This window comes from Diospyros lotus, chromosome 3 (genome assembly GCF_014633365.1).
Source record: "Diospyros lotus cultivar Yz01 chromosome 3, ASM1463336v1, whole genome shotgun sequence".
Classification (NCBI taxonomy): domain Eukaryota; kingdom Viridiplantae; phylum Streptophyta; class Magnoliopsida; order Ericales; family Ebenaceae; genus Diospyros; species Diospyros lotus.
Genome location: NC_068340.1, coordinates 26,634,386 through 26,659,385, shown reverse-complemented (window position 1 = coordinate 26,659,385; position 25,000 = coordinate 26,634,386). Strand labels below are relative to the sequence as shown.

General features: G+C 37.4%; 2 protein-coding genes across 4 annotated transcripts; both read right to left on the bottom strand.

The window, feature by feature from the left end:
- Positions 1-1,359: 1,359 nt before the first annotated feature.
- On the bottom strand, positions 1,360-24,291 carry LOC127797367 (transcription factor LHW). Of its 3 annotated transcripts, none has more exons than XM_052330209.1 (10): positions 23,539-24,291; positions 22,630-22,851; positions 22,418-22,499; positions 21,947-21,988; positions 21,797-21,856; positions 19,577-21,415; positions 19,371-19,472; positions 18,872-19,024; positions 18,493-18,618; positions 1,360-1,739 (listed from the first exon to the last, which is right to left on the bottom strand). In XM_052330209.1, exons 1-10 carry the CDS (start codon positions 23,631-23,633, stop codon positions 1,554-1,556), a joined length of 2,907 nt encoding a protein of 968 aa, XP_052186169.1. In that variant the 5' UTR covers positions 23,634-24,291; the 3' UTR covers positions 1,360-1,553. The 3 variants fall into 3 exon arrangements, with proteins under 3 accessions (XP_052186169.1, XP_052186168.1, XP_052186170.1); XM_052330208.1 differs by lacking the exon at positions 1,360-1,739 and adding an exon at positions 17,051-17,784 and having other exon boundaries at positions 23,539-24,281; XM_052330210.1 differs by lacking the exon at positions 1,360-1,739 and adding an exon at positions 17,051-17,784 and having other exon boundaries at positions 18,872-19,012; positions 23,539-24,278.
- LOC127797368 (2-hydroxyisoflavanone dehydratase-like) lies at positions 14,535-15,848 on the bottom strand. Its single transcript, XM_052330211.1, has one exon. It carries the CDS (start codon positions 15,672-15,674, stop codon positions 14,730-14,732), a length of 945 nt encoding a protein of 314 aa, XP_052186171.1. The 5' UTR covers positions 15,675-15,848; the 3' UTR covers positions 14,535-14,729.
- Positions 24,292-25,000: the final 709 nt, after the last annotated feature.

The following is a 25,000-nucleotide window of genomic DNA, read 5'->3' as shown; positions in this document are numbered from 1 at the left end:
TAACTACTCATTTTTATTTGAAAGTTAATTGACAGAAATTTAAATGACGTAATTTAAATAACAGAATTTAAATGACAAGAAATTTAAAAGCATAAACTAACCGGCCATTTAGGCGGTGGATAATTAAATGACAAGAATTAAAATTGCAGAAATTTAAAGGCATAAACTAACCGGCCATTTAGGCGGTGAATAATTAAATGACAAGAATTAAAATTACAGAAATTTAAAGGCACAAATTAACCGGCCATTTAGGCGGTGAATAATAAAGTAATAATAAATGACATAAGAATTTAAAAGAAGAAAGAAAAAAAAGTAAGATTATAAGAGAAAGTACTAAAGAAAATGAGAAAGAACAAGAACAATTCTCAAAGAGAGAATTATAAGGAAACAACTAAACTTTTATTCAAGAATAATAATCACACTTACAAATGCAATCAAGTGAGCTATTTATAGGCCACAAGATGCAATACAAACCACACAATTTCAATTATTCAATTAGACATAATTATATCTAATGGGCACTCACACACTTAAAGTTAAATGGATTTTAGCTATAATACACACCTAATATTAAATGGATTTTAGCTAAAATACATACCTAATAAAGCACTTATAAAGTTAAATGGATTTTAGCTATAATATCCACCTAATAGTTAAATGGATTTTAGCTAAAAAAACACACCTAATAAAGCTCTCACATAAAAAATAAAATAGATTTCTATAAATTGGTTTTTAATCTTCATTAGGATTAAAAATAATCCTTGGGCCTTCTCCAAATAATATTTTCCATGGGTTGCTCAAATTGGGCCTTAATTCTTCATGGGCTTGAATTCTTCATGGACTTTAATTTTTCATGGGTTTGATTTCTTCATGGACTTGATTTCTCCATGGCTTTGATTTCTTCATGGACTTGAATTCTTCATGGACTTTAAGTCTTCATGGGCTTGAATTCTTCATGTCTAAAAAAAATAAAAATAATTTAATGTTATTAATAAATTATATATTATATATATGTATTACACATGGCACATATATATATTAGATTATATTATATATATATTACATGCATGCATATAATGATATATATGTATTATATATAATTTTATATATTATTATTATTTACTTTAGAACTTCATTTCATTCATCTTTCAATTTAAATTTACATATAACCATAAAATATATATTAATATCTAATTTAAACCATATTTAAGATCGAAAGAAGGGTATAATTATAACAAAATTTTTACAAAATTAACCACTAATCAATAACCCTCGAAGCAATTTGATCGGTTCATTCAGATGCCCTTTCCCTCCCTCTTTCGATAGACGAAGAAACAGACGGAGTTCTTTGACAAGCGTATTCTTACGGAGAACAGTCTTCCCCGCTTAGTAAGAGGTCGTCCTAAAGTTGGTCTTAGAAGAAGAATTTCAGTTAAAGAGTTAGAACGGCCTGAAGTAAACTGGTATGGGATCATGTTCGTCATGGCGACCCAAAACACAGTCGCTCTCAACATGTCCAGACTCGAACATCAAACATGCCTGGTTGGCTTCCATCAGTGCAAACTACAAGACCTACCGGAAGCAGATATGGGGGCTGCTTGGGGGAAATGCTGTTGGACTGTCATATTCATATTGTCGTTGTGAGCACCGTTGCCTGATGCCGCGCTGCGCTTGCCAGTTTTCTCTAAAAGGTGAACGAGAGAGAGAAATACTTCGACTCTTGTGACATCTCTATTGGCCTGCGTAGAGAGATACAAAACCACCGAGTTGAACACTCTAGTACAAATAGCAGAATGGTACAAATATCAGATACTTTTTCTGATGAAAAGGAGCAAATGTTCCAGTTTACGAGCACAGATCATATAAAACTAACCATTCTAAAATTAAATGCCGGCAGAAAATGACAATGAAAACATAATCTTTGCACATATCTTGTATAGATGCCAGAAGCTTGCCGGACAAGCATATAAAGGTCAGGAGGCTCAACTTAACTTTGATTTGTAGCCCAACACAGGAACTAATGATGATAAAAGTGGTGCATGTACAGATTTACCAACTGAAATATTGAAGTGATGAGATAGTGGTGTTCATTTGAAGAAAGGTGCAAAGAAATTTACTATTTTTTATAATCTAATGTAATAAGAAAGTTAAGATATGACAAAAGACAGAAATATATAAAAGTTTAGAATTAATATAGTCGACCCCGTATAATGGGATAAATGTTAAATATGTTGTTGTTGTAATAAGAAAGTTAAGAGATCTTAATCTCTTTTAGGGACACGGGGTTTGAAAATTGAAATTTTCCAACTGCAAAAACCTCAAACATGCATGCTGGACGTACATTCATCACAAAGCCAAAATTATATTTGCAAACAGACATAAATTAGATTTATAATTATTCTTTGGGTGTCCTGCCAAATGGACCAACTCTATCTCCAACCACAATATTCTAACCAAGAAAATTTAGGCAATGACTAAGACATATGTCCTATCAAAAGAATAATTCAAATGTTAATGTGAGAGGAAGTTGACACTCGATGGTCTTACCTCTACAGCAAATCGAGCCCAGACCTTGTCATTCAGAGTTTCCATCACCCCCTTCAGTATGGTTAATCCCAATCCCTTAATCATGTCAGCTATTTCTAAGAACAAACCACGTTCTTCACAAAGCATCTGTCACTCATAACAATCTCAAGTCAGCACAGGATGATGGATATAGAAAGATCAAGTATAACAATATTCATTGCAGAAATCAGATAATAGTGGGCATTTAGAAATATATTTTGATTTTGGATTAGAGTGTTCATAATAGGAGAAGAGTGTACTCGAAATGTAAATCTTTGTCAAGTAATTTCTTCGTTGAGAAAAAGAAAAAGAAATAGAAATAGAAAGACTAGCAGGCATAAAGTTAGAAAAGGATAAATACAAGTCATCACCTTCACAAGCATTTGACGTGAGGTGATGATTTGTGTAGATTGTTCCAGTAAGGTGAGGTCTATCATGAATTGTGTAGATTGTTTGCATTGTTGACGAGCGTTCATCATTGGAGGGAAGTCGTTACTGTGCCGGTTGTTGGGTTGACTGATTGGTTAGTCGCACCACATAATCTTTCAACCGACTTCTTCTAATCAGGTCCTCAATGGCATCCCTCAACGCCAAGCATTCAGAGATGTCATGGCCTGCCTTGTTGTGGTATGCACAAAATTTTCCCTTGTTCCTGAATTTGTTGGCAGTCTTTACTAGGTTGGGCTTCTCGAACTCTTCTCTGTTTCTTTCCATGGCAAAGATCTTCTATCTCTTGGGGATCGAACAAGATACAATAGCTATCAAAACGTTGTGATCGCACAGGTCGCTCTTCCCTTTTCGCCTTGTCAGCTCGCTTGGAGACCTCATTGTTCATGCGTTCTCCCCGAGCTTCCCTTCCGGTATCCCTGTTATTTCTTTTCTTATTCTGGTTAGAGCCCCCAGCCCTCTTTTTCGATCAGGTGGGCTTCTTCGAGCCAAATGCCTCTTCCTACCGGACCTGCTTAGCTGCTCATTCATAGAATTCTCTCTAGCCTCTAATTGGGGTTCTATAGATGCTCTCATAGAGCTTCCCATCTTTGCGGAGATCTGTGGAGATTGTAGTCAGGACGCTTTCATTGGAAGGATCCTCGATATTGCTCACCTCATGCCTGAACCTGGTAATATAGTCTTTCAAAGACTCATTGGTTCTCTAGAACACTGTGACGAGGTGACATGGAGGGGCGAGCTGTCTTCGCAGCGTTCTGTATTGATTGAGAAATCTCTGTTGGCATTCCTCCCAGCTGTAGATGCTACGAGGTGGAAGGCTCTTAAACCAAGCTCGGGGAATATCACCCAAGGTCGCTGGGAAGACGCGACATTTGACCAGCGAGCTGGTTGTCTGCAAATTCATTTGGACATTGAATGCATCCAAGTAATCATAGGGACCGCTGTCCCCGTTATACTGCAACATACTCGGGACTTTGAATCTTCGGGGGAAAGGTTCGAGTTCAATTTCTCTTGTAAATGAAGTCATATCCGCATGACCATTATTCTGGCCATGGGCCCATTGTTGTGCCTCCAACTGTCAGACTCTTTGATACAACTCCTCTACGGTTGAGTCCGGGTCTGCAGATCGTTGGGCTTACAATCGCCTACTTATTTCCCTTTCCAGAGAATGATGATTTGGAAGTAAATAATTATCTCTGATATCCTTCTCTGCCAGCGGAGGTCTATCTTCCCGTTGTTGGTAAATCCTTCGGGGCGAAGTTAGTGGATTGTGGATAGCCAGCGCTTGAGCTTGGGTCAAGATTCTGACCGCGTCAGCGAGCTGTATAACTGTGTTCTCTAATGCCTCCTGGCGTTGCTGCCAGTTCTGGATCACCCCTATCTCGGCAGTCTGAACGGTGGGTTGGACAGGAATTTGCGAGGGGCATTCCGGTGGTGTTTCCGGTCGGTTGTGGCAAAGGGATACCTGCTACCAAAACAACAGGCCCTCCATTCGATGGAAAATCTTGTAGTTGATCTCGGTGGTTCCCTGGTAAGTTGGCCGCTGCGTTGGAGCTTCGTGTATTCCTTTCTCTTACCATGGCTATTGGTCAAAGCGGGCCATTCCTCTAGCACCAAAATGTCGACGTTCAATTTTAGCCGACTGTGATTCGTCATGCCCGCAGTGAGTGAGTAAGTCTAAGATACAAGGAAGAAGAACAAAATAGAAAGAACATAAAATATTTTTATGTGGTTCGGCCAAAACGATGCTTACTTCATGACTGTACTTTGATTATTCCAGCAGAGTGACAATACTTGATTATTTTTGTTGTCTCCCTCCTAATGATATTTCTGACCCCTATTTATAATGAGGAGCCTTTACAATTTGCATAAGATATAAAAATATAAAGATGATATAATGGGGGACAAACAGTTCTTATCATCTATATAAAATCGAGAGTAAGATCCTCATTACGAGGGATATGGCTCGTCTCAGATAAAGTGTGTGGGTCCCATGTCTTTGGCTGTCCAACAGCTTTGTTATCTAGGCGAGTTAAAGGATTTTAGACCAGCGAGCTGAGTGGTTAGTCCAACGAACTAGAGCATTATTGGAAGTTCGTTGAATATATTGCTGGGAGCTTGCTAGAAGTCTTGCTAGAAGCTTGCTTGGTTCCGCGATATGAGCTTGGATTTCAGCTGTGTATGAGCTTGCTTTGATGAGTTGCTTGGACTTTCTAGGCTTCAGGTGATTGGGCTGGCCTACTGGTAGGGTTGGCAATGGTTTGGTTTGGTTTCGATTTTTGCCAAAACCATAACCAAACCAAACTTAAATTACTAAAACCAAAACCAAACCATTACCCATTTAGTTTCAGTTCCGTTTCGGTTTAACCATGATTTTTTTAGTTTAATCCATACCAACAAACAAAGACAAATAGTATTCATAAATTTTTTTGATAATTTCACAACAAACAAAGATAAATTCTAATAAAGCTACCTTATTCTTGCCTAAAGTTACAAAACTTCTTGGATATAAAATCACATCTCCAAACCTACAATTATTAAGATTAATAAATTAAAATTTGCATAGTTAAATTGTAATTTAAGCTAAAAAAATTAGCTACGAAAGTTAATACCTTCATCAACAACATTAATATATTCTTTGTAAATTGATCCATGTCCATCTGAAATGAATGAGCCAACTCCATCTAACAAAATTATAAATATAAAAAATAAAATAATATGAAGAGAGATAAGGCAGAGAACGAGAGGCAGCGAGGGTGAGAGAGATCGAGGGTGAGCGAGAACAAGAGGGGCCGAGCCCTAACGAGAGCAAGAGAGATCCAGCGAGGGCGAGTGAGAGCAAGAGAGATGCAGAGAGCCAGGGTGACTGGCGAACTCGCGCAGAGGAGCAAGAGAAATAAGGTAGAAAGGGTGAGAGAGATCGAGGGCGAGCGAGAGTAGGGGCCGAGCCCTAGCGAGAGCAAGAGAGATGCAAAGAGTGAGGGTGACTGGCGAGTTCGTGCGGACGAGCAAGAGAAAGGAGGCAGCGAGGGTGAGAGAGATCGAGGGCCAAGCCTTAGCGAGGGCAAGAGAGATCCAACGAGAGCAAGAGAGATGTAGAGAGCAAGGGCGAGGGCTCGCGGACGAGCGAGAGGTAGCAAGGGTGAGAGAGAGCGAGAGCGAGGTCGAGAGAGGAAATAGAAGAAAAGGTGAGAAGGGTTTACAAGCAAGGCAATTGGGCTTGGGTAGGCTAGATTGTATATAATATATATTTTATATATAATATATTATATATATTTGGTTCGGTTTGGTTTGGTTCAGTTCGGTTACCCACCATTCAGTTCGATTTTGGTTGGGGTTTTGGTTTGGTTTTAGTGAAAACCATAACCAAACCATTCACATTGAAACAGTGTTCGAATTTTTCCCAAACCAAACCATTACCCAGTCAAACTGTTTTTAACTGCGTTGATCGATTCGGTTTCGGTTCGGTTCCCCACGGTTTCGGTTGCAATTGCCATCCCTACCTACTGGACTAAGTCTAGCCCATAAGGAGTGGTGCGAGAAATACATATAACAAATACAAATAAATAATAATATAAAAATATTTTAAACCCAAAATATGTTATTTATTTGTATTTATGTTTAGTTTATATTTTTATTTAAAAAATGTGTATTTAACAAAAGTTATATTCAAATATATTTCTAGTAAATATACTATATATTTATATATGTGTTGGTTTAATTTTTTAAAGTTAGAAGCAAAATTATCAGTTGGTTGCCGAAGAGATGTGAACGGCGACAACAAAAGAATGTCAGCAGTGACTGGAGATAGAGGTGTTGGTGGAGAGAGAGTGATAAAGACCCCGGGAGGGAGAGAGTGAAAATCCAAAGAGAGAGAGGGCTTAGAGAGGGAGAGAGATGGAGTCGTCAACAGTGGTGGTAACAACCAGGAGCGTTGATAGCGACAGCAAAGGCGTCTACAACTACAGTGACAGTGAGAACAAGAAGAGAGAGAGAGCAATAGACAAAGAGTAGTGGATGGGATGTCGAAGGTGGAGGGGACTCTAGAGGGGACACCGTCAGAGTGGTGGAGGAGAAGCTAGAGGACCACCGTTGCTGTAGGAGGGGATGCTGAAAATCTAAAAAATCCAAGAAATTGAAAAGACATCGAATTTTTGGAAAGACGTTGCGGAGAGAGAGAGAGTGAGGAAAAAGCTCATATTTAGAGGAAAAGAGAGTGAGAGAGAGACACTATAAGAATTTGAGAAATTTACCCACACATATGAACGTATGAACATATCTTTTTGTTTGTGTGTATTTATTTTTGTTTATTTGGAAGTGATACCATCTATAATAGTTTCTTTTTTCCCTCCTAACAAGCGATTGTACTATGAAATAAATACATTAACAAAGGTGATAAGAAAATTGAATACAAATATAAAAGCTAGCTAGTTGAAGATCTGGATATATTGCTGTCTCAACAAAATTACCGGTTACATGTTCAATATGAGTCTTAGGTTGAGTTGGAGTGGAGTTGGCACTATAGATCGAGAACTCTACTAGTAGGATACAAACATCCAATCCAATCACATATTAGCCACTTAAAAGGAAGTAATTATGTTTATCTCAAGGCCAGACTTTTATGAAAAAATTTATAACGTGTTTGGAAAATAATGCTATCAGATTCATATAAATCTGAATCTGATAGGAATTAAACAAAAGTCTGCCTGTGTGATAGGAAACAAAAGCGGCATGATTGCTGAAAGAAATGAGATTCATACATATAAATCACTTGCGGTTTACTAAACAAACTTATCTAAAAAAACCTATATATAATGAATTGGAAAACCCAACAATGTGGATTTAACAATCAAATTAACTAGGATTGATTATGTAATTTAGTTAGTACGTGTGATTTACTTAACATTCATCTATTGGATAGGATGCAAAAGTAAAAACCACCACATAAGCATGGTATGTGATTTTTTATGTGAAAAATTATAGGAACAAAACCTAGTACTGATGCAAATATATATGCTTTAAATAGGGCCTCTGTTGCTGAGTATTTTCTCCACTGAGTATATCTCCTTGGTCACATCACCTAGCTAGCTAGATTTTAGCTTGGTATATTTTTGTTTATGCTTTTAAAAATTAGGGGTGCTTGAGTGATTTTTTAATCTTTTGGACCTAAGCAATACCCACAGGCTTGTTATTATTTATAAACCTGTGCTGTAATAATGATGTATTGGGTTAAGTTGGAGTATTTTTATTTTAGTTTGGTGTAGAGTATTTTAGATGGTTACATTGTTTTTGCTTTTCAGTTTGAAATTGTATGTTGGGCAGAATGAGAAAATAGAAACATAACTTTATAAGTGCTATTTATCTTGCTCCAAGGCCCCGTTTGATAGCCATTTATTTCTTGAGAAAATACATTTTTTTCATCTAAATTTTCACTTATGTAGTGTTTGACAGCCAAAAATTTTCAAGCAACTCATTTTTTAATTTCTTGTCACGTGATTACTTTTTTTCTTCAAATCACGGAAACTATTTTCCTTGGGGGGAAAGAGCTCTGATTTTCCAAGCAATTGGAAAATAATGTCCACTGACTCCTGTCTTCATCTCCTTCAACTGAAAGCGAGAAAGAGATAAAGAACGAATGAGAGAGAGTGCGTGAGAAAGGGCAAGCGAGTGAGCAAGTGGGTCGACAACTGGTGGGTGAGCAGGGAGGCAGCTTTCCAGAAATATATATATGTGCATATATATATATGTGTGTATCTGTGTATGTATATATATGTCTGTGTGTGAGGATGTTTATATATGTGTATGTGTGTATGTATGATTGTGTATATATTTGTGTGTGCGTGTTTGTGTATGTGTGTACGTGTGATTGTGTCTGTGTGTCTAATTGTGTATGTCTATATGTGTGTAATTGTGTATATGTGTGTGATTGTGTAAAAAATAACGTAAAAATTAGTAAATTTAGAAAATAAAAAATTTTTAATTTTGTGATTTGATTTGATTGAGAAAATGATTTAGTTAATCTAAAATAGGTTATTATTTTAATTTTTTATACGATTAAGTGTTTTTTAATACATTTTCACCATTAAATTTTATGAAAAATGTGTTATTTTTCATGAAAAATAATACCTATCAAATACGAAATATTAGGAAAATGATCAAATTTTATGAAAAATATTATCAATCAAAACACTAAAAAATGGAAAATAACATCATTTTTTTAGGTAAAAAATTATATCAATCAAACAGTTTAAACTTCTAATTTTCAAAAATTCATTTTCTCTATAATTTAATTCTCTAAAATTTATTTTTTTTCACTCAAATTTCACCATTACAATCAAACGCAACCTAATGTCTTTGAAAACACTTTTGAAGATTTTGTGTGCATAACTGCAGCGTAGGAAGCATGACCAAAAATCTTAATGCCATATTTCTATTTAACATGTTGGAAGTTGACACTAGCTACACATGTGCCATAGCATGTTCTGTTATTATTTTTGGAAAGCAGACAATGTCAGAGACACTGGCCTACTTTTTTGACAGATGAGACCCTCCTTGGAATTTTTCTAGTAATATAAGCCAAGAATAAAATAATAGCAAGCATGTAATGGCAATAGATGATTATGACGTGACAAGTATCAGTCACATTTTGATTGGGGCCACGGGGTATCAATTTTAGAGACCATAACTTTTTTTTTCAGATATCTAGATGAAGCCCAACTCTATTAGAACAAGTATATGCAGTATTTCATTTCAGGATGAGCCTTAAATGGCAACGATAAGGTTGCCCATTTGTGACTAGAAGGTCCCTAATTGGAGTTATTGAAACAAAGGGTAAGATTGCATATATAAACATTTTTAGGCACTTTGCTTGGCATTATCTTGAATGCACCGCATTTAGATCATTAGTCATTTTATGCAGTCTTACAGTTGGGTAGTAACATGCTATGAGGAATGCAAAATGAAACTAATAGTCTGAAGAAATCACTAAAAGTAAAGTTTTCTTATTTAATTACATCATGATTGAATTTGTCCATTTCCATTAGTACTGATAGCATGCCCAAATTATTCAGTTTGCCACTTTTGTTTTTCCACGGGATGGATTCATATTTACATTTATTCCCACAGAAATTATATGCAATACTGGTTGGTTGATGAACGTGTTCTTGGTAAATTTTGATATTTTTAAGTGGCTCTATTAAGTTCCCTATATATGTTTACAGACCTTGTCAAAGAAAGTTATAACAAATTAAGGAAGAATGGGAGAAAAAGTTGAATGATGTCAAGATTAGGAAAGAAGATATGAATAAGCTGCCGGTGATGAACTTTCTCTCGTTACTGAGGATTACGTTGATGCTAGTGAAAAATTCAGAATGAACCTATATATCCTTTTCCCTATATATCATGATATATAGATTATTCTCTTTTTGTTTTCATCTTCTAGTTTTCTCTATTTTATTTTTTTTCATTTCAAGTTTTCTTATTTCTTTGTGTTATCACCCTTGCAATCATGACCAGCAAGATTTTCAGGATGTTTGGGGAGAATGAATTTGAGAAAAAATTTCTTCGCCATGTTATTCAACTAAGTGATATTGGGGTTAATTTTGATGATATTGGAGCCCTAATTGAGAGTGAAAGATACATTGAAGGAACTCGTTGATTTCATCATTCAACCTACAGTCAATTAATTGTTTGAAAATTTGAACCAGTAAAAGTCTTTTTTTTTTTGTAAGAGTTTCAGATAAATGTAAACATGCTATGACAAGTGTTGATTGAGAAGAATATTATGTTAAAAAATCAGTACAAGTCTATTTTTTTATATATATATTTGAATTTTTTAGGTGACTTTATGACTTTAAGTTTATTTTATAACTTTATGACTTTTTAGACGCGTATATGTTTGAACTATATTGTAATAGATATTGTAACAATTGAAATTTTAAATATAAAATTTTAGTTTTGTCCACACATAATATATTTTTTAGTTACACATATAGAAATTATCCTTTCATACGGAAATTATTTTTTATATTATTACCCACACATGATACGTTTGTTACCCATATTATATTTTTTTTATCCACACATATTCAAAAAAAAATTATATTATTACCCACAAAATATTTTTTTTTACCTACACATAACATCGTTACTCACACATATGAAAATTATTTTTTATATTATTATCCACACATAATCTTAACTTTACCTACACATAAACAAATACACGTGTCATGTCACATTATCATCCAATTAAAGCCACGTCATCAGCCACGTCATAATTACAACTTCTTGACATAAAAATATCTACACATAGAGAAATATTTACCTACACATAAATATGTGGGTAATATATTAAACTTTATCCACACATAAATATATGTGTGGGTAAAAGTTATTTTCTAACCCCCCATCCCCTCATTTACCCACACATCTTGACATTTATATTATGTGTGAGGAAAAATTATAATTGACACATAAGATAATTTTTACCCACATTTATATGTGTGGGTAAATCCCTCAAATTCTTGTAATGAGAGAGAGTACGAGAAAGAAAGTTTTGGGCTGGTATTCAAAAATTGGATTACTCATTGGGTTTAAAATATCATGATATTTTGGTCTCAAAATATCGCGATAAATTTGATTGTCAACCAAGTTGTTGCAATAAAATTGTCCATGTAGCATTATCCTATCTAAAAATCTAAGGTGGGCAACCCACCCTTGGCTGTGTGTGGCTTCTCTCCAGTCCAATTGTTCGAGATGTGAGACTATGAGAGAGAGAATAAAGGTTGGATGAGATGGGTTATGTGGGTATTCAGAAAAAATAAAAAAAATAACATTATCTAAAAATCTAGGACGAGCAACTACCCATCCTTAGTTGTGTGTGGCTTTGCCCCTCATGGAAACACCAAAAGATAATAATTATCTTCAATTTTATTATTGATTAGAGCAATCTTAAGAACATAGAAGGCAAGGGGACTCTAGAAGGGACGCTGTTGGAGTGATGGAGGAGATGCCGAAGGATCATTGTTGCTGCAGGAGGGGATGCCAAAAATCTTAGAAATCCAGGAGATCGAGAAGGCGTCGAATTTTTGGAAAGACGATGTGAAGAGAAAGAGAAAGTAAGGATAAAGCTCATATTTGGGGGGAGAAAGAGTATGAGGAAGAAGATTTTGGGCTGGTATTCAAAAATTAGATTGCTCATTGGGTTTAAAATATTGTGATATTTTGGTGTCAAAATATCACAATAAATTTGATTGTCAATCAATGTTGCGATAAAAATTGTTCATATAGCATTATCTTATGTAAAAATCCAAGGCGTACCCTTGGCTGTGTGTGGCTCCGCCTCGGTGATCCAATTGTTTAAGACGTAAGAATGAGATAGAGAGAGAGAATGAAGGTTGGATGAGGTGGGTTATGTGGGTATTCAAAAAACATAAAAAAAAATAACATTATCTAAAAATCTAAGGTGGGCAACTGCCCATCCTTAGTTGTGTATGGTTCCGCCCTTGATGGTAACATCAAAGGATAATAATTTTCTTTAATTTTATTATTGATTAGCAATCTTAAGAACATAGAAGGTGAGGGGACGTTGCTGGAATGGTGGAAGGGATGCCGGAGGACCGCTGCCTGCTATAGAAAGGGACGCTAAAAATCTTTGAAATCCAAGAGATCGAGGAGGCGTTGGATTTTTGGAAAGACGCCGTGGAGAGAGAGAGAAGTTGAGGAAAAAGCTTCGATTTGGGGGAGAAAGGGAGAGAGTATGAGGAAGAAGGGTTTGGGTTGGTATTCAAAAATTGGATTGCTCATTAAGTTTAAAATATCGCAATATTTTGACAGGTGTCAAAATATTGCGATAAATTTGATTCTCAACTAAGTTGTTGCGATAAAATTGTCCATGTAACATTATCCTATCTAAAAATCTAAGGTGGACAACTACCCACCCTTGGTTGTGTGTGGCTTCGCCCCAGTCCAATTGTTTGAAATGTGAGACTGTGAGAACAATAATGAGAGAGAAAGAGAGAGAGAGAGGGAGAATGAAGATTGGACGAGGTGACTTACATGAGTATTTAGAAAAAATAAAAATAATAATATTATCTAAAACATAGAAGGTGAGGGAACTCTGGATGACCGTTGTTGTTACAAGAGGGGATGCCGAAAATCTCAAAATCCAGGAGATCAATGAGGCGTCTAATATTTAAGAAGACGCTATGGAGAAAGAAAGGAAAAAGGTTATAGGTTGGTATTCAAAAATTGGATTGCTAATTGGGTTTAAAATATCGCAATATTTTGGTGTCAAAATATCACGATAAATTTGATTCTCAACCAAGTTGTTGCGATAAAATTGTCTGTATAGCATTATCTTATCTAAAAATCTAGGGTGGACAACTACCCACCCTTGGTTGTGTGTTGCTCCACCCCAATCCAAGTGTTCGAGAAGTAAGATTGTGAGAGAAAGAGAGAGAGAGAATAGAGATTAGATGAGATGGGTTACCAGGATATTCAAAAAAAATAAAAAAATAATAACATTATCTAAAAATCTAGGGTGTTCACCCATCCTTAACTATGTGTGGCTCCGCCCCTAATGGTAACATCAAAGGATAATAATTTTCTTTAATTTTATTATTTATTAAAGCAATCTTAAAAACATAAAAGGTGAGGGGACGTCGGAGGACCGCTGCTGTTATAGGAGGGGACGTCGAAAATCTCAGAAATCTAGGAGGCGTCGGATTTTGGGGAAGACATTGTGGAGAAAGAGAAAATGTGTGAGGAAAAAGCTCAAATTTGGGGTGGGGAGAGAGAAAGAGTATGAGGAAAAAGGTTTTGGATTGGTATTCAAAAATTAGATTGCTCATTCGATTTAAAATATTGCGATATTTTGGTATCAAAATGCGGTGATGAATTTGATTATCAACCAAGTTGTTGAGATAAAATTGTCCATGTAGTGTTATCCTATCTAAAAATTCAAGATGGGCAACTGCCCACCCTTAGCTGTGTGCGACTGCTCCGCTCCAATTGTTCGAGAGGTGAGAGAGAATGAAGGTTGGATGAGGTGGATTAAGTTGGTAATCAGAAAAAATAAAAAATAACATCATCTAAAAATTTAGGTGTGGCTCTAGTCCTGGTGGTAACATCGATAATAATTCTCTTCAATTTTATTATTGATTGGAGCAATATTAAGGACGTCGCATTCATTTATTCTCACATAGAGAATAAAATGCGTTAAATCTTTTCCTAAGGTGCCCCAACACCTGTCATTAGCATTCTGATCAATGCAATAATATATATTATATATATATATTGATACATTTACTTGTAATATGCTAACCATTACCTTAAAGAAATGATTAGTATTACCCAAAAATAAAATGGTTACCCTTTACACATACTGGAATTCATTTGGTTAGCAAAAAAAGAAAAAAATCAGAATCCATTTCATTTGAGAGACAGATTTCAAAATCAAATTTAATCTGGAAACGAACTTCAAACTACGTATTTTCATCAAATCGATCAAACAAATACGATAAACCAATGCGGATCATGTCCCATATATATATAACTACGTACAGCACTAATTCCAAGGCAGAGATTGAATTAACTTCCAGACGCACTAATTAAGTAAGATTCCAACGCAGAGATTGAACTTCTAGACGCACTAACCAAGATTGCTATCTAAACCTAATTAAGAGAGAAAGGAAACTAATAAGATGGAAACTCGACTACTCAGAGTTGAAGAATTTCGAAAGTTGCTGGAGCATGTTCTGGGCACCCTCCGATGGAATCACGAGCTGGAAATCATGCCAGCCATTGTACTCCAAGTACTGAGCATCTCCCTTCCACCCATCCGAACGCAGAGCTTGATAATAGTAAAACCCTCTATCTCTCAATGGATCTTGATTCGCAGTGATGACCAGAGCCTTCTTGACGCCCAGTTTGGGAAGATTCGGATCGATAAGGGGGTTGATCCTGTAGTCATCGAGTCCACTGTGGAAGCCTACGGCGATGAGCCAATCCAAATTAATCGGGGCTCTCGAGATAACCCCCCTCGGCTCCTGCTTCCCGATCGCCTGGCTTCCCCAGAAGAACGGACATATCAAAGCCATGCCGTCAATTTCCAGGCCTTCTAGAGATGAGCCTAAACCGTGCTTCATGGCCAGGTTGTGGGCTATGTTCCCGCCGGCGCTGTCCCCGGCGATGTAGACTTTTTCGAAGTCGACAAGCTGGTTTAGCCACGGCTCGGGGCCGTTGCCGGAGGAGTGGGAGGCGACCCACTCGAGTGCGGCCCAGGAATCCTCGTACGCGGCGGGGAGCGGCCGCTCTAAGGCCAGCGTATATTCAACGGATAGAGCGACGACGTTGCCTGCGTTGGCGATCGACTGGACGTAGTCGTCGTACGGCGGGAGGAAGGCGCTGAAGGTGATGAACGCGCCGCCGTGGAAGAAGACAACGAGAGGGAGCTTCTTGTTCGGAGGCGGCGACGTTGGGAGGTAGAGCCTGGCGGGGACGCCATTTCCGAACTTGACGTCTTTGTGGTGGCCGGGGTCTAGGAGAGTGTCAGGGTAGTGGCGAGCGCTCAAAGCCGGTGCGAAGAAGACGAAGAGAAGAAGAAACGGGGCTGCGTGTTTGGGAGCCATTTTCTTTCTTCCCTTGGATCGATAGAGCATGACTTCCAAATCTGCAATACTTGGTAGAGTTAGATAGCAATTCAAAAATTTCAACCGTATATATCCTGCAGTTTCAATTTGTTGATCGATGGTATGGTGTTAACTGAGATATATCTGATTAGGTACGCAACTTGCCATCTTTATCTACTAATTAAACTAGCTGATGGACATGCATGCATGGACTGCATGGGAGCACCAAGTATATATGCATTTATAGCCTTTTTAAGCTTCCAATCAACTGACCCCGCAGCCCAGTGGATAGTTGGTTTTGGTTGGGCCTCCAACCCACCAAAGATTTTCTTTTTTAGGTCATCAAGATTGTATTTAGTGACTAAAGTTTTGTTGCCGCTGCAAAAAAATGGCCACTAAAAGCCCAGGTTCTTGTAGTAGTATCATGCTAGTTTGCTGGGTTGCCGTAGATGGGTTATGGACAAGATAAAAAGAGTCCACAGACCATGCAATGATGTATTACGTTATTATTATTATGCTAATCTGAAATCATGTCGTATTACTAAGTAAGTTGTTGATTCCCCCTTCAAATGATATTCAATAGATATATGGTAACTGAAGCAATATATTAATGATTATTATGTAAACTGTTATAGTACATATATATGTATATATATATATATACATGCTATACTGGCTGGCTAGCTAGTGCCAAATTAGAATTTTATTTATTATTTTTTGACACACACACACACGCACGCAGAGTAATATCAAATGAAGGTTCTGGTGCCATTTGCATTAAATTCAAATGAAGCAAGATGATGATCATACAGGTAATGTTATATCTGTCCACGGTCATAGCTCAGCGGTCGAGGGCGAGTATGAATTGAAACTTAAAGAACTCTTAAACTTTAGCCGCTATGTATTCGATGGATGTCCTGTGTTCGATTTTCAACCTTGAGTTCCATGATTAATTTTTTTTTTTTGAAAAAATCTTAAGATTGAACTACAAGAGCCCTTAAAAGGTGAAAATTTTCATTTTAGAAATCTTAATAAATTAAAGATTGGTATGATCACTCCAATGCAAATATCAAAATTTTGGTCTCCATTAATGCCCCCATCAAATGCACAACTAGAACAGCGTAATATTATGTAAATAAACTTTTTTAATATAGCATTAGAGCAAAGGGTGTAGTATTTTTATGTAATTTATTGAAAAAATTAAAAAATTGTGATAGTATATCACAAATATAAAAATTATGTTTATGGGTTTGGATGGATGTTATTAATAGAATAGATACTTAAAAAAACAATTGTTTCATAGGGTTTGTTCCGGGCAGTAGCCTCTACTGCTTTTGTTTGCACCAAAAAGGGCAAGAAAGAAACTGTGATCTCTAGCAATAAACTACATAAAAAAAGGGAAACTGAAACACGAACACCATCATCCAGGAATCCATTTGATTGGAAAAAAAGGTTGCCAAATGAAATCCACACCCAATTCTAAATCATCTCCCATATTTTCTGTACATTTTGTCAACAAGACCCCACAACAAACAGAAACAGGAATCTGCTACCATCTCCCGTATACAGAACTATACCCACCAAACAAACACCGGGGAAAAATGGAAATCTACGAGAGAAAGAGGCGCGCACCGAACCCTGTAATCTGTAAAACTATTTCTCAGGAAATACCCCTCGAAGCAATTTGATCGGTTCATTCAGATGCCCTTCACTCCCTCTTTCGATAGACGAAGAAACGGACGGAGTTCTTTGACAAGCGTGTTCTTACGGAGAACAGTCTTCCCCGCTTAGTAAGAGGTCGTCCTAAAGTTGGTCTTAGAAGAAGAATTTCAGTTAAAGAGTTAGAACGGCCTGAAGTAAACTGGTATGGGATCATGTTCGTCATGGCGACCCAAAACACAGTCGCTCTCAACATGTCCAGACTCGAACATCAAACATGACTGGTTGGCTTCCATCAGTGCAAACTACAAGACCTACCGGAAGCAGATACTGGGGCTGCTTGGGGGAAATGCTGTTGGACTGTCATATTCATATTGTCGTTGTGAGCACCGTTGCCTGATGCCGCGCTGCGCTTGCCAGTTTTCTCTAAAAGGTGAACGAGAGAGAGAAATACTTCGACTCTTGTGACATCTCTATTGGCCTGCGTAGAGAGAGATACAAAACCACCGAGTTGAACACTCTAGTACAAATAGCAGAATGGTACAAATATCAGATACTTTTTCTGATGAAAAGGAGCAAATGTTCCAGTTTACAAGCACAGATCATATAAAACTAACCATTCTAAAATTAAATGCCGGGAGAAAATGACAATGAAAACATAATCTTTGCACATGTCTTGTATAGATGCCAGAAGCTTGCCGGACAAGCATATAAAGATCAGGAGGCTCAACTTAACTTTGATTTGTAGCCCAACACAGGAACTAATGATGATAAAAGTGGTGCATGTACAGATTTACCAACTGAAATATTGAAGTGATGAGATAGTTGTGTTCATTTGAAGAAAGGTGCAAAGAAACTTACTATTTTTTTTAATCTAATGTAATAAGAAAGTTAAGAGATCTTAATCTCTTTTAGGGACGCAGGGGGTTTGAAAATTGAAATTTTCCAAGTGCAAAAACCTCAAACACGCATACTGGACGTACATTCATCACAAAGCCAAAATTATATTTGTAAACAAACATAAATTAGATTTATAAATGTTCTTTGGGTCTCCTGCCAAATGGACCAACTCTATCTCCAACCACAATATTCTAACCAAGAAAATTTAGGAAATGACTGAGACATATGTCCTATCAAAAGAATAGTTCAAATGTTAATGTGAGAGGAAGTTGACACTCGATGGTCTTACCTCTACAGCAAATCGAGCCCAGACCTTGTCATTCAGAGTTTCCATCACCCCCTTCAGTATAGTTAATCCCAATCCCTTAATCATGTCGGCTATTTCTAAGAACAAACCACGTTCTTCACAAAGCATCTGTCACTCAAAACAATCTTAAGTCAGCACACAGGATGATAGATATAGAAAGATCAAGTATAACAATATTCATTGCACAAATCAGATAATAGTGGGCATTTAGATATTTTGATTTTGGATTAGAGTGTTCATAATAGGAGGAGAATGTACTCGAAATATAAATCTTTGTCAAGTAATTTCTTAGTTGAGAAAAAGAAAAAGAAATAGAAAGACTAGCAGGCACAAAGTTAGAAAAGGAAATACAAGTCATCACCTTCACAAGCATTTGACGAGGGGCATTCAGATCCTCAACTATGATAGGACAGACCATAGACTGCGAGCCAACCTCATATGCCCACGTTCTTCCTCCCTCAAAGTTGTGACCCAATAACATCCCGGGGTCCTTACTGGCAATCTGCACATCAAGCTAATGATACAATCAGCCACCATAGAAGTTTGTAGCAAATGTAAAGTGGCTGTCACTAACAATAGATTCTAACCTTAACCAAAACCTCAACACTAAATTTTTTTTCCTTTCTTTTCACCTTTGATAACACACCCTTATGACATGGTTTTTTTTTTTTATATATATTTAAGAAATTTTATACCACTATTTTTGTTATTTTTGTAAGTGCATCGTCCTATTCCAATATCCCAACCTCTGATGCATTACAACATTTGCAACATAGATAGGAACAAACTCTAGACTAAGTCGGACTTAAAGAAAGAATATTCATTAAAGAAGTGCATAAAGACAGTAGCATTCTCTGCACCTTTGACTCTCCGATTTGTTTTAACTTGTCAGCGTGTTTTGTGACACCTTGCAAGAAAAGCATATGCTTGATGGTACGTTCCAGCAGCCCATCAATGCTACACTGTTAAATAAGAAAATGGCAGATCAGCACCTGAACATGACAAAATTTTAAAACAAAAAATATGTGAAAAAAAGTACAAAGGTGCTTAGTAGAAGAGAAACCACCTTTGCCCCGTTAGGAACAATTTCTCTCAACTCTTTGAGACGATCTTGGATCATCTGGCGATCTTTTGGCCTGGGTCTAGGGTTCTCTCCAGGCTTAAGCCTTTTGCGATTCAATTTGCTGACTTCATCAGGCCTCTTTGAGTATGCAGTCGAAGCACTATTGTTATGCTTCGTGCTATCTCCCTGTTCAACCCATGAATTGATCTGTGATCCATAAACAGAATTGGCTTGGGAGTAGCTCTTTGTATCTTTGTTGCACTCAGATTTGAAGGAACACGATCCTACTGGTGCTAATTTTGCTAGAGGCTTGGGAAGTCCACAGAACTCTCCTTGCTTCTGATCAGAAATACTAACCTGGCCATAGGAGGGAGAAGCAATAGGAACAGAAGAGCCATTAATCTTAGTCAAGGTTGTCTTGCATGATGCACTTTCATCTGAGCTCTGGTTCAGAGCAATGCGGGCCTTATTTACAACAGCATCTAATAAATGGTCAGTGCCCGTCACAGAGAAAATACCACTGTCTGAATTTCCTCCATCAAAAGAATACAAGTCAGGATCTGCATCCCAAGGATTTAAAGAAGTCACCATGTCATCAATTGAAGTGTTCTTGTTCGTGTCTGGTTCATGGTTGTAAAAATTATTCCAGCTGTCACTAAATACTTTTTTCTTAAAATCCATACCCAGAATATCAAACAAGTCATCCCCTGATGGAGGTTGGGCATAATCATTCTCATTTGTAGCACTTTTTGATCTTGAACTCTCGTTTCCATATTCAGGCTTTTGGTTATTATAATCAAGGCCATAAAATTTCTCACTCAAACTCATTTGCTCATCCAGAGGGGCTGACGGTATGTTAAGGGCTTGAAATAAATTGTTTTCTATTGTTCCATTTCTCTGCGGCAACTCAGTTTGTGAACCCTCATCATTATGAGAATGACGCCTGAAACCAGAACTCTGCAAAAGCAAGTGATTGAGTGTCAAATGATCCATGGGCTTAGATGTAGACACCTCGGTTTCTGATGGACCAGCATTTATCCCAATCCCAGGAAGACGTGTGCAAGAGACATCGATGCCTGCTGATTTGTGCACATTTAGAAGAGAACACAGGTTTGGACTTGATCTTGGATCACTACCTCCAGTCTGCAACTGTCCTGCACTAGAACTTTGGTTTCCATTTGCACTAAGCTGCTGAGACATTCTAATGCCACAGGAATTGCTTAAATAATTGTTAGCACGCTCCTGTAGGACAGCATTTGGCAATCTCTGGGCATCATTTATTCTTGAATTGCTATAATTTGTAGATGATGGACCAACAGGAGGTTGTTCACCAAATTTAGATCTATGATTGTAGAGAGATTCTTGCTGACTCAGATGTGTGTGTGGGTTCAAAGAAATGACTTCAGCTCTTGTTTCTTCGATTTCTAGCAGGTTACTGAGAAGGCGGCCTGGTTTTGTTCCTGGGATTATGTTTGGCAGGCAGGGGCCATTTAGTGATGATCTAGCTATATTCTGGGTCAGGTTTGGAGTTTGAAATGTTGAAGAATTGCCATGAAGGTTATTCTCTATCTGTTTAAATGTAAAGTGCGATCCCACAGCCTGAGATGGGATACTTTGTTGGTAGCACCTATAAGAGCCGTCAGCAAGAGATGGAACAGAGTCTTTCACCTTATAATTCCCAGATGGATCAGCAGAAATAGATTTTTCAGGAAAGACGGCTGCACCAATCATGGGAGGATGTTCTTTTGCTGTGTAGTTGTCAGATAATAAAGCACCAGGAACACATCCAAGTTGAAGCATTAAACTCTTCACGGTGTTCACAAATGCTACATTCTCCATAATCTGAGGAAACAAATATGGCCATATGTTCAAATATGTACAAGCATGAAAAACTCAGACTCATAATCAGGAGTAATTGATGACCATCAGTTGTGTTAGAAAAGATACTTAAAACCATGTAGTCAACTACAAATAGGAAAGCTGCAAACTCCATATGACTGTCAAATGCAACTCATACGACAAAGTGCATAAAAATACTTCTTCCAAGAAGCTGATAGAATCGCCATGACCCCATTTGGGAGCAATATCATCAAAAACACAGCAGCATAGCAATGAGATAACTTGTATGGCCAAAATGACACCAACCCACTTACGCCCCCCCCCCAAAGCAGAAACGAGGAAGATAAAGAAAGAGAGAAGGAAAAGAAGGAACATGAAACTCACAGCCAATGATGAACCAAATTGAACCACACCATGACTGAGGATGGGAATAATTGCAACAGTCTGCAATCCAAACAAATGTTTAGAGATGTTCAATCAAAAGAGGAGGAAAAGGAAGAGGAAGAAGAGGCAAATAGCTAGGAGTAATCATACCTTTATACCAGCTGAAAATTGCTGGCAGACCTCATTTTGAACCTAACAGAATCCAAGAAAGTAGAAATCATACTAAGTTCAGATACAAGACGCCAATCCTCCAGATTTCACAAAATATTGTATTGAAATGCATGCAACATGTCTAAACCAGAGAACTTTTTCACTATTTAGCCTCTATAGTCATTTTTAATTCACCTATCCAAGTTTACGGACCAGCTAGGTCACTTCAAACAACGGGAGAAAATAATTGAGTAATAAATGTAGATTTCAAATAGGTAGTATTGAAACACAAGCTGAATTTTCCACTAAATTTTCCCTTTGCTATTACATGCTCAAGTAGGGTAACATGTGAATGCAATATGCAAACAGCCAAAAAACAAAGTTACAAAAGTATATTAAGATATGTTTATTGATTTATTCTCACACACACACACTATAGCAGCTGGAAGAAATACTCATTACATGATATACCTCTGGTGGGTAGGCTTCTCTAGCATAGTTCTCGGAAAGGACCCACAAATATTTACCAGTAAATGCAGCACGTCCAACTAGCCTGTGAAACAAAGTTCCGAATAGCTGTTATTTCCATGACATGTTAGGCTTTTTCGTCTAAAGCATTAAAATTTTACTGGGTTAAGGTAAAGGTAGAATAAAACAAGAATGAAATTGAAATATAATCATACCCCTGTCCCACAACTTTAATCGGGCTACACATCATCATTTTGTCTACTAGTGATGGGACTAGAACATCTGGTCGAGCTATGGCTAGGAGATTCCGATGTTCGGCAGAGACGCAGGATGCTTCCCACTCTTCCAAAACCAGTCCTGAGCTCCCAATTGCAGCAATAGGCGGAAGAGTAGGAGATGGAATAGATTCGTAGTAGCATTCTTCCCAGATCAGAAGCCTGACAAAGCAGAACTATCAAGTTCAATACGATAGAATATCAACACAAGCATATGCCACAATCACAGAGAATTAATCAAGAATTCATACACCAATATGACAATTGAAAGCAAGATCCGCAGATCATACTTTTACATGGTGTTGGAAGAAAAGGTCATACAAGAAACGAGCAAAAGAGATTCAGAATCACTAGATTTACTTAGGAAAAGGGTACATCAGAAAACGGTTGTTCAAACCAAAACAAACTCACTTTTTTCCATTAGGATTCCATGGGACAAAGCAGAACCAACCAGACAGAAAATTCCAAAGAACGCAAGATAAAAGATATCAGATATAAGTGCACAAAGAATCAGGATTCAGGAATTTTCCCAACAAACTCTTAGCACGTGAAATCATATCTTTGGAACTCCAAACAAACAACAGTCATGGACGAACAACTACAAATTAAAAAAAAAAAAAAGAACACTCCGAATCTATAATCTGTTTGTTTAGAGAGAATTATAAGCCTAATATAACCATCCAACAAAGACCATTAGCCTCAATTTTTCACTTTTATTCCTCTTCACCTTCATTTTTCTCATTAACCAACAGAAAGGCTGCACTATAAATATTCCAAGATCAAACCAAATGTTTCCTCAATTTCTTCGACAACCAAAGGAAGTATTTACAAAAAAAAGGTGAAACTTACTCCGGGTTTTGGTAACCGATCTTCCAGAAAACGGCATAAGACCACTGATTAACTCCACATAGAGTCTTCAAAACTTCTTTCAAAAGGTAGCCCATAGCTCAAACTTGAATATAACAGTCAACCAACCAAGAAAAGAAGAGTAGAAGACAACCCACAAAGTTCGAGATATAAAGAGAGGCAAAGAGAGTGAAAAAGTCAATGCTTCAGTGCATTTCTTTACGGCGACTGGCTCCGGAGGCTAACTTCCACGGCAAGACCCGCGTCCGGCCTGTTTGGTCCTCAGCCCGCCGCTCCTCTTCCTTTCTGGGTCTAAATCTCCGGCGATCATTCTCCGGCAACCCATTCAGCTTGATAAAAATAGAGAGAGAGAGAGAGAGAAAGCGAGAGACAAAAAGAGAGAGAGAGTGAAATAAAAGTTACACTATGCCACAAGCGTTGAACTTGTAGTGGGCAGTGTGTTTCTCCATTTTCAGCTCAAATATGGAAATTAAACCCCCAAAATTGGGAGAATATGGGAGATGGATTGGAGGAACTTGTGGGTATTGCGGGAATCTCCGGGTGGATGAGTGTCTCGGTCTGAAAAGGAAAGGTTTGGTTGGTGAGGCTGTTGTTGTCTTCTTCAGTGGTTCTCTCCTCCGTTCGTGCTTGCTCTGGATGCTCTGAGATGCACAGAGAGAGAGAGAGAGAAGGCGACTAGGCTAAAGTGCGCCCGCCAGACCCTTTTATCAGGAAGAATGAGTTAGTGGAAATAGGCTTGGTCTTTGAGACAATTTGCGGCTGCGCCACTCTGGTTTTTGTCGGTTTTCGGAGTTCTCAACCAAAGGCAGTGGACGCATACCCCTCCCTCTCTCTCTCTCTCTCTCTCTCTCCCTCCCTCCAATTCAATGGCAAAATATTTTCAGATTTGTCCCCACCAAAAGCCAGATTTATTGCTAAAATGCAATAATTAAGGTACTAATAAAATTAATAGGGAAATTTTATATAAATTACATCAAATATTTAGTTTTGATGATGCTCACATTTGAATTTTCTCAACGATACATAAAAGGAAAATGTCATCCATTATCGAGGATTAATCGAATGAATCTCAGATATATATATTTACATTTTTGTCAATAATTCTCATAATTCATAATTAGATTTGAAATATTTTACTTTTTCTAAACAAGTTTTAATATAAATGGCATGATGCCACCTTATTCTCTAGGGCAGTGTCCCAGTTCCCAGACGGCATGATGCCACCTTAGTTCTGTTTCTTGAGCCATGGCATTGGCATGAGCATATAATACACACACACACACATAAAACATAAGATATTTCCTGGCATTCCCAAACTACTTCTCGATACTGACAAGTTTACCGACCTTCGTACAAATATATGATGAAATAGCAATCTTAGAAATGGTATGTAAATTAATTTCTTTATTTGTCTAATAATCATTCAAATCTTACCTAAGAAGCA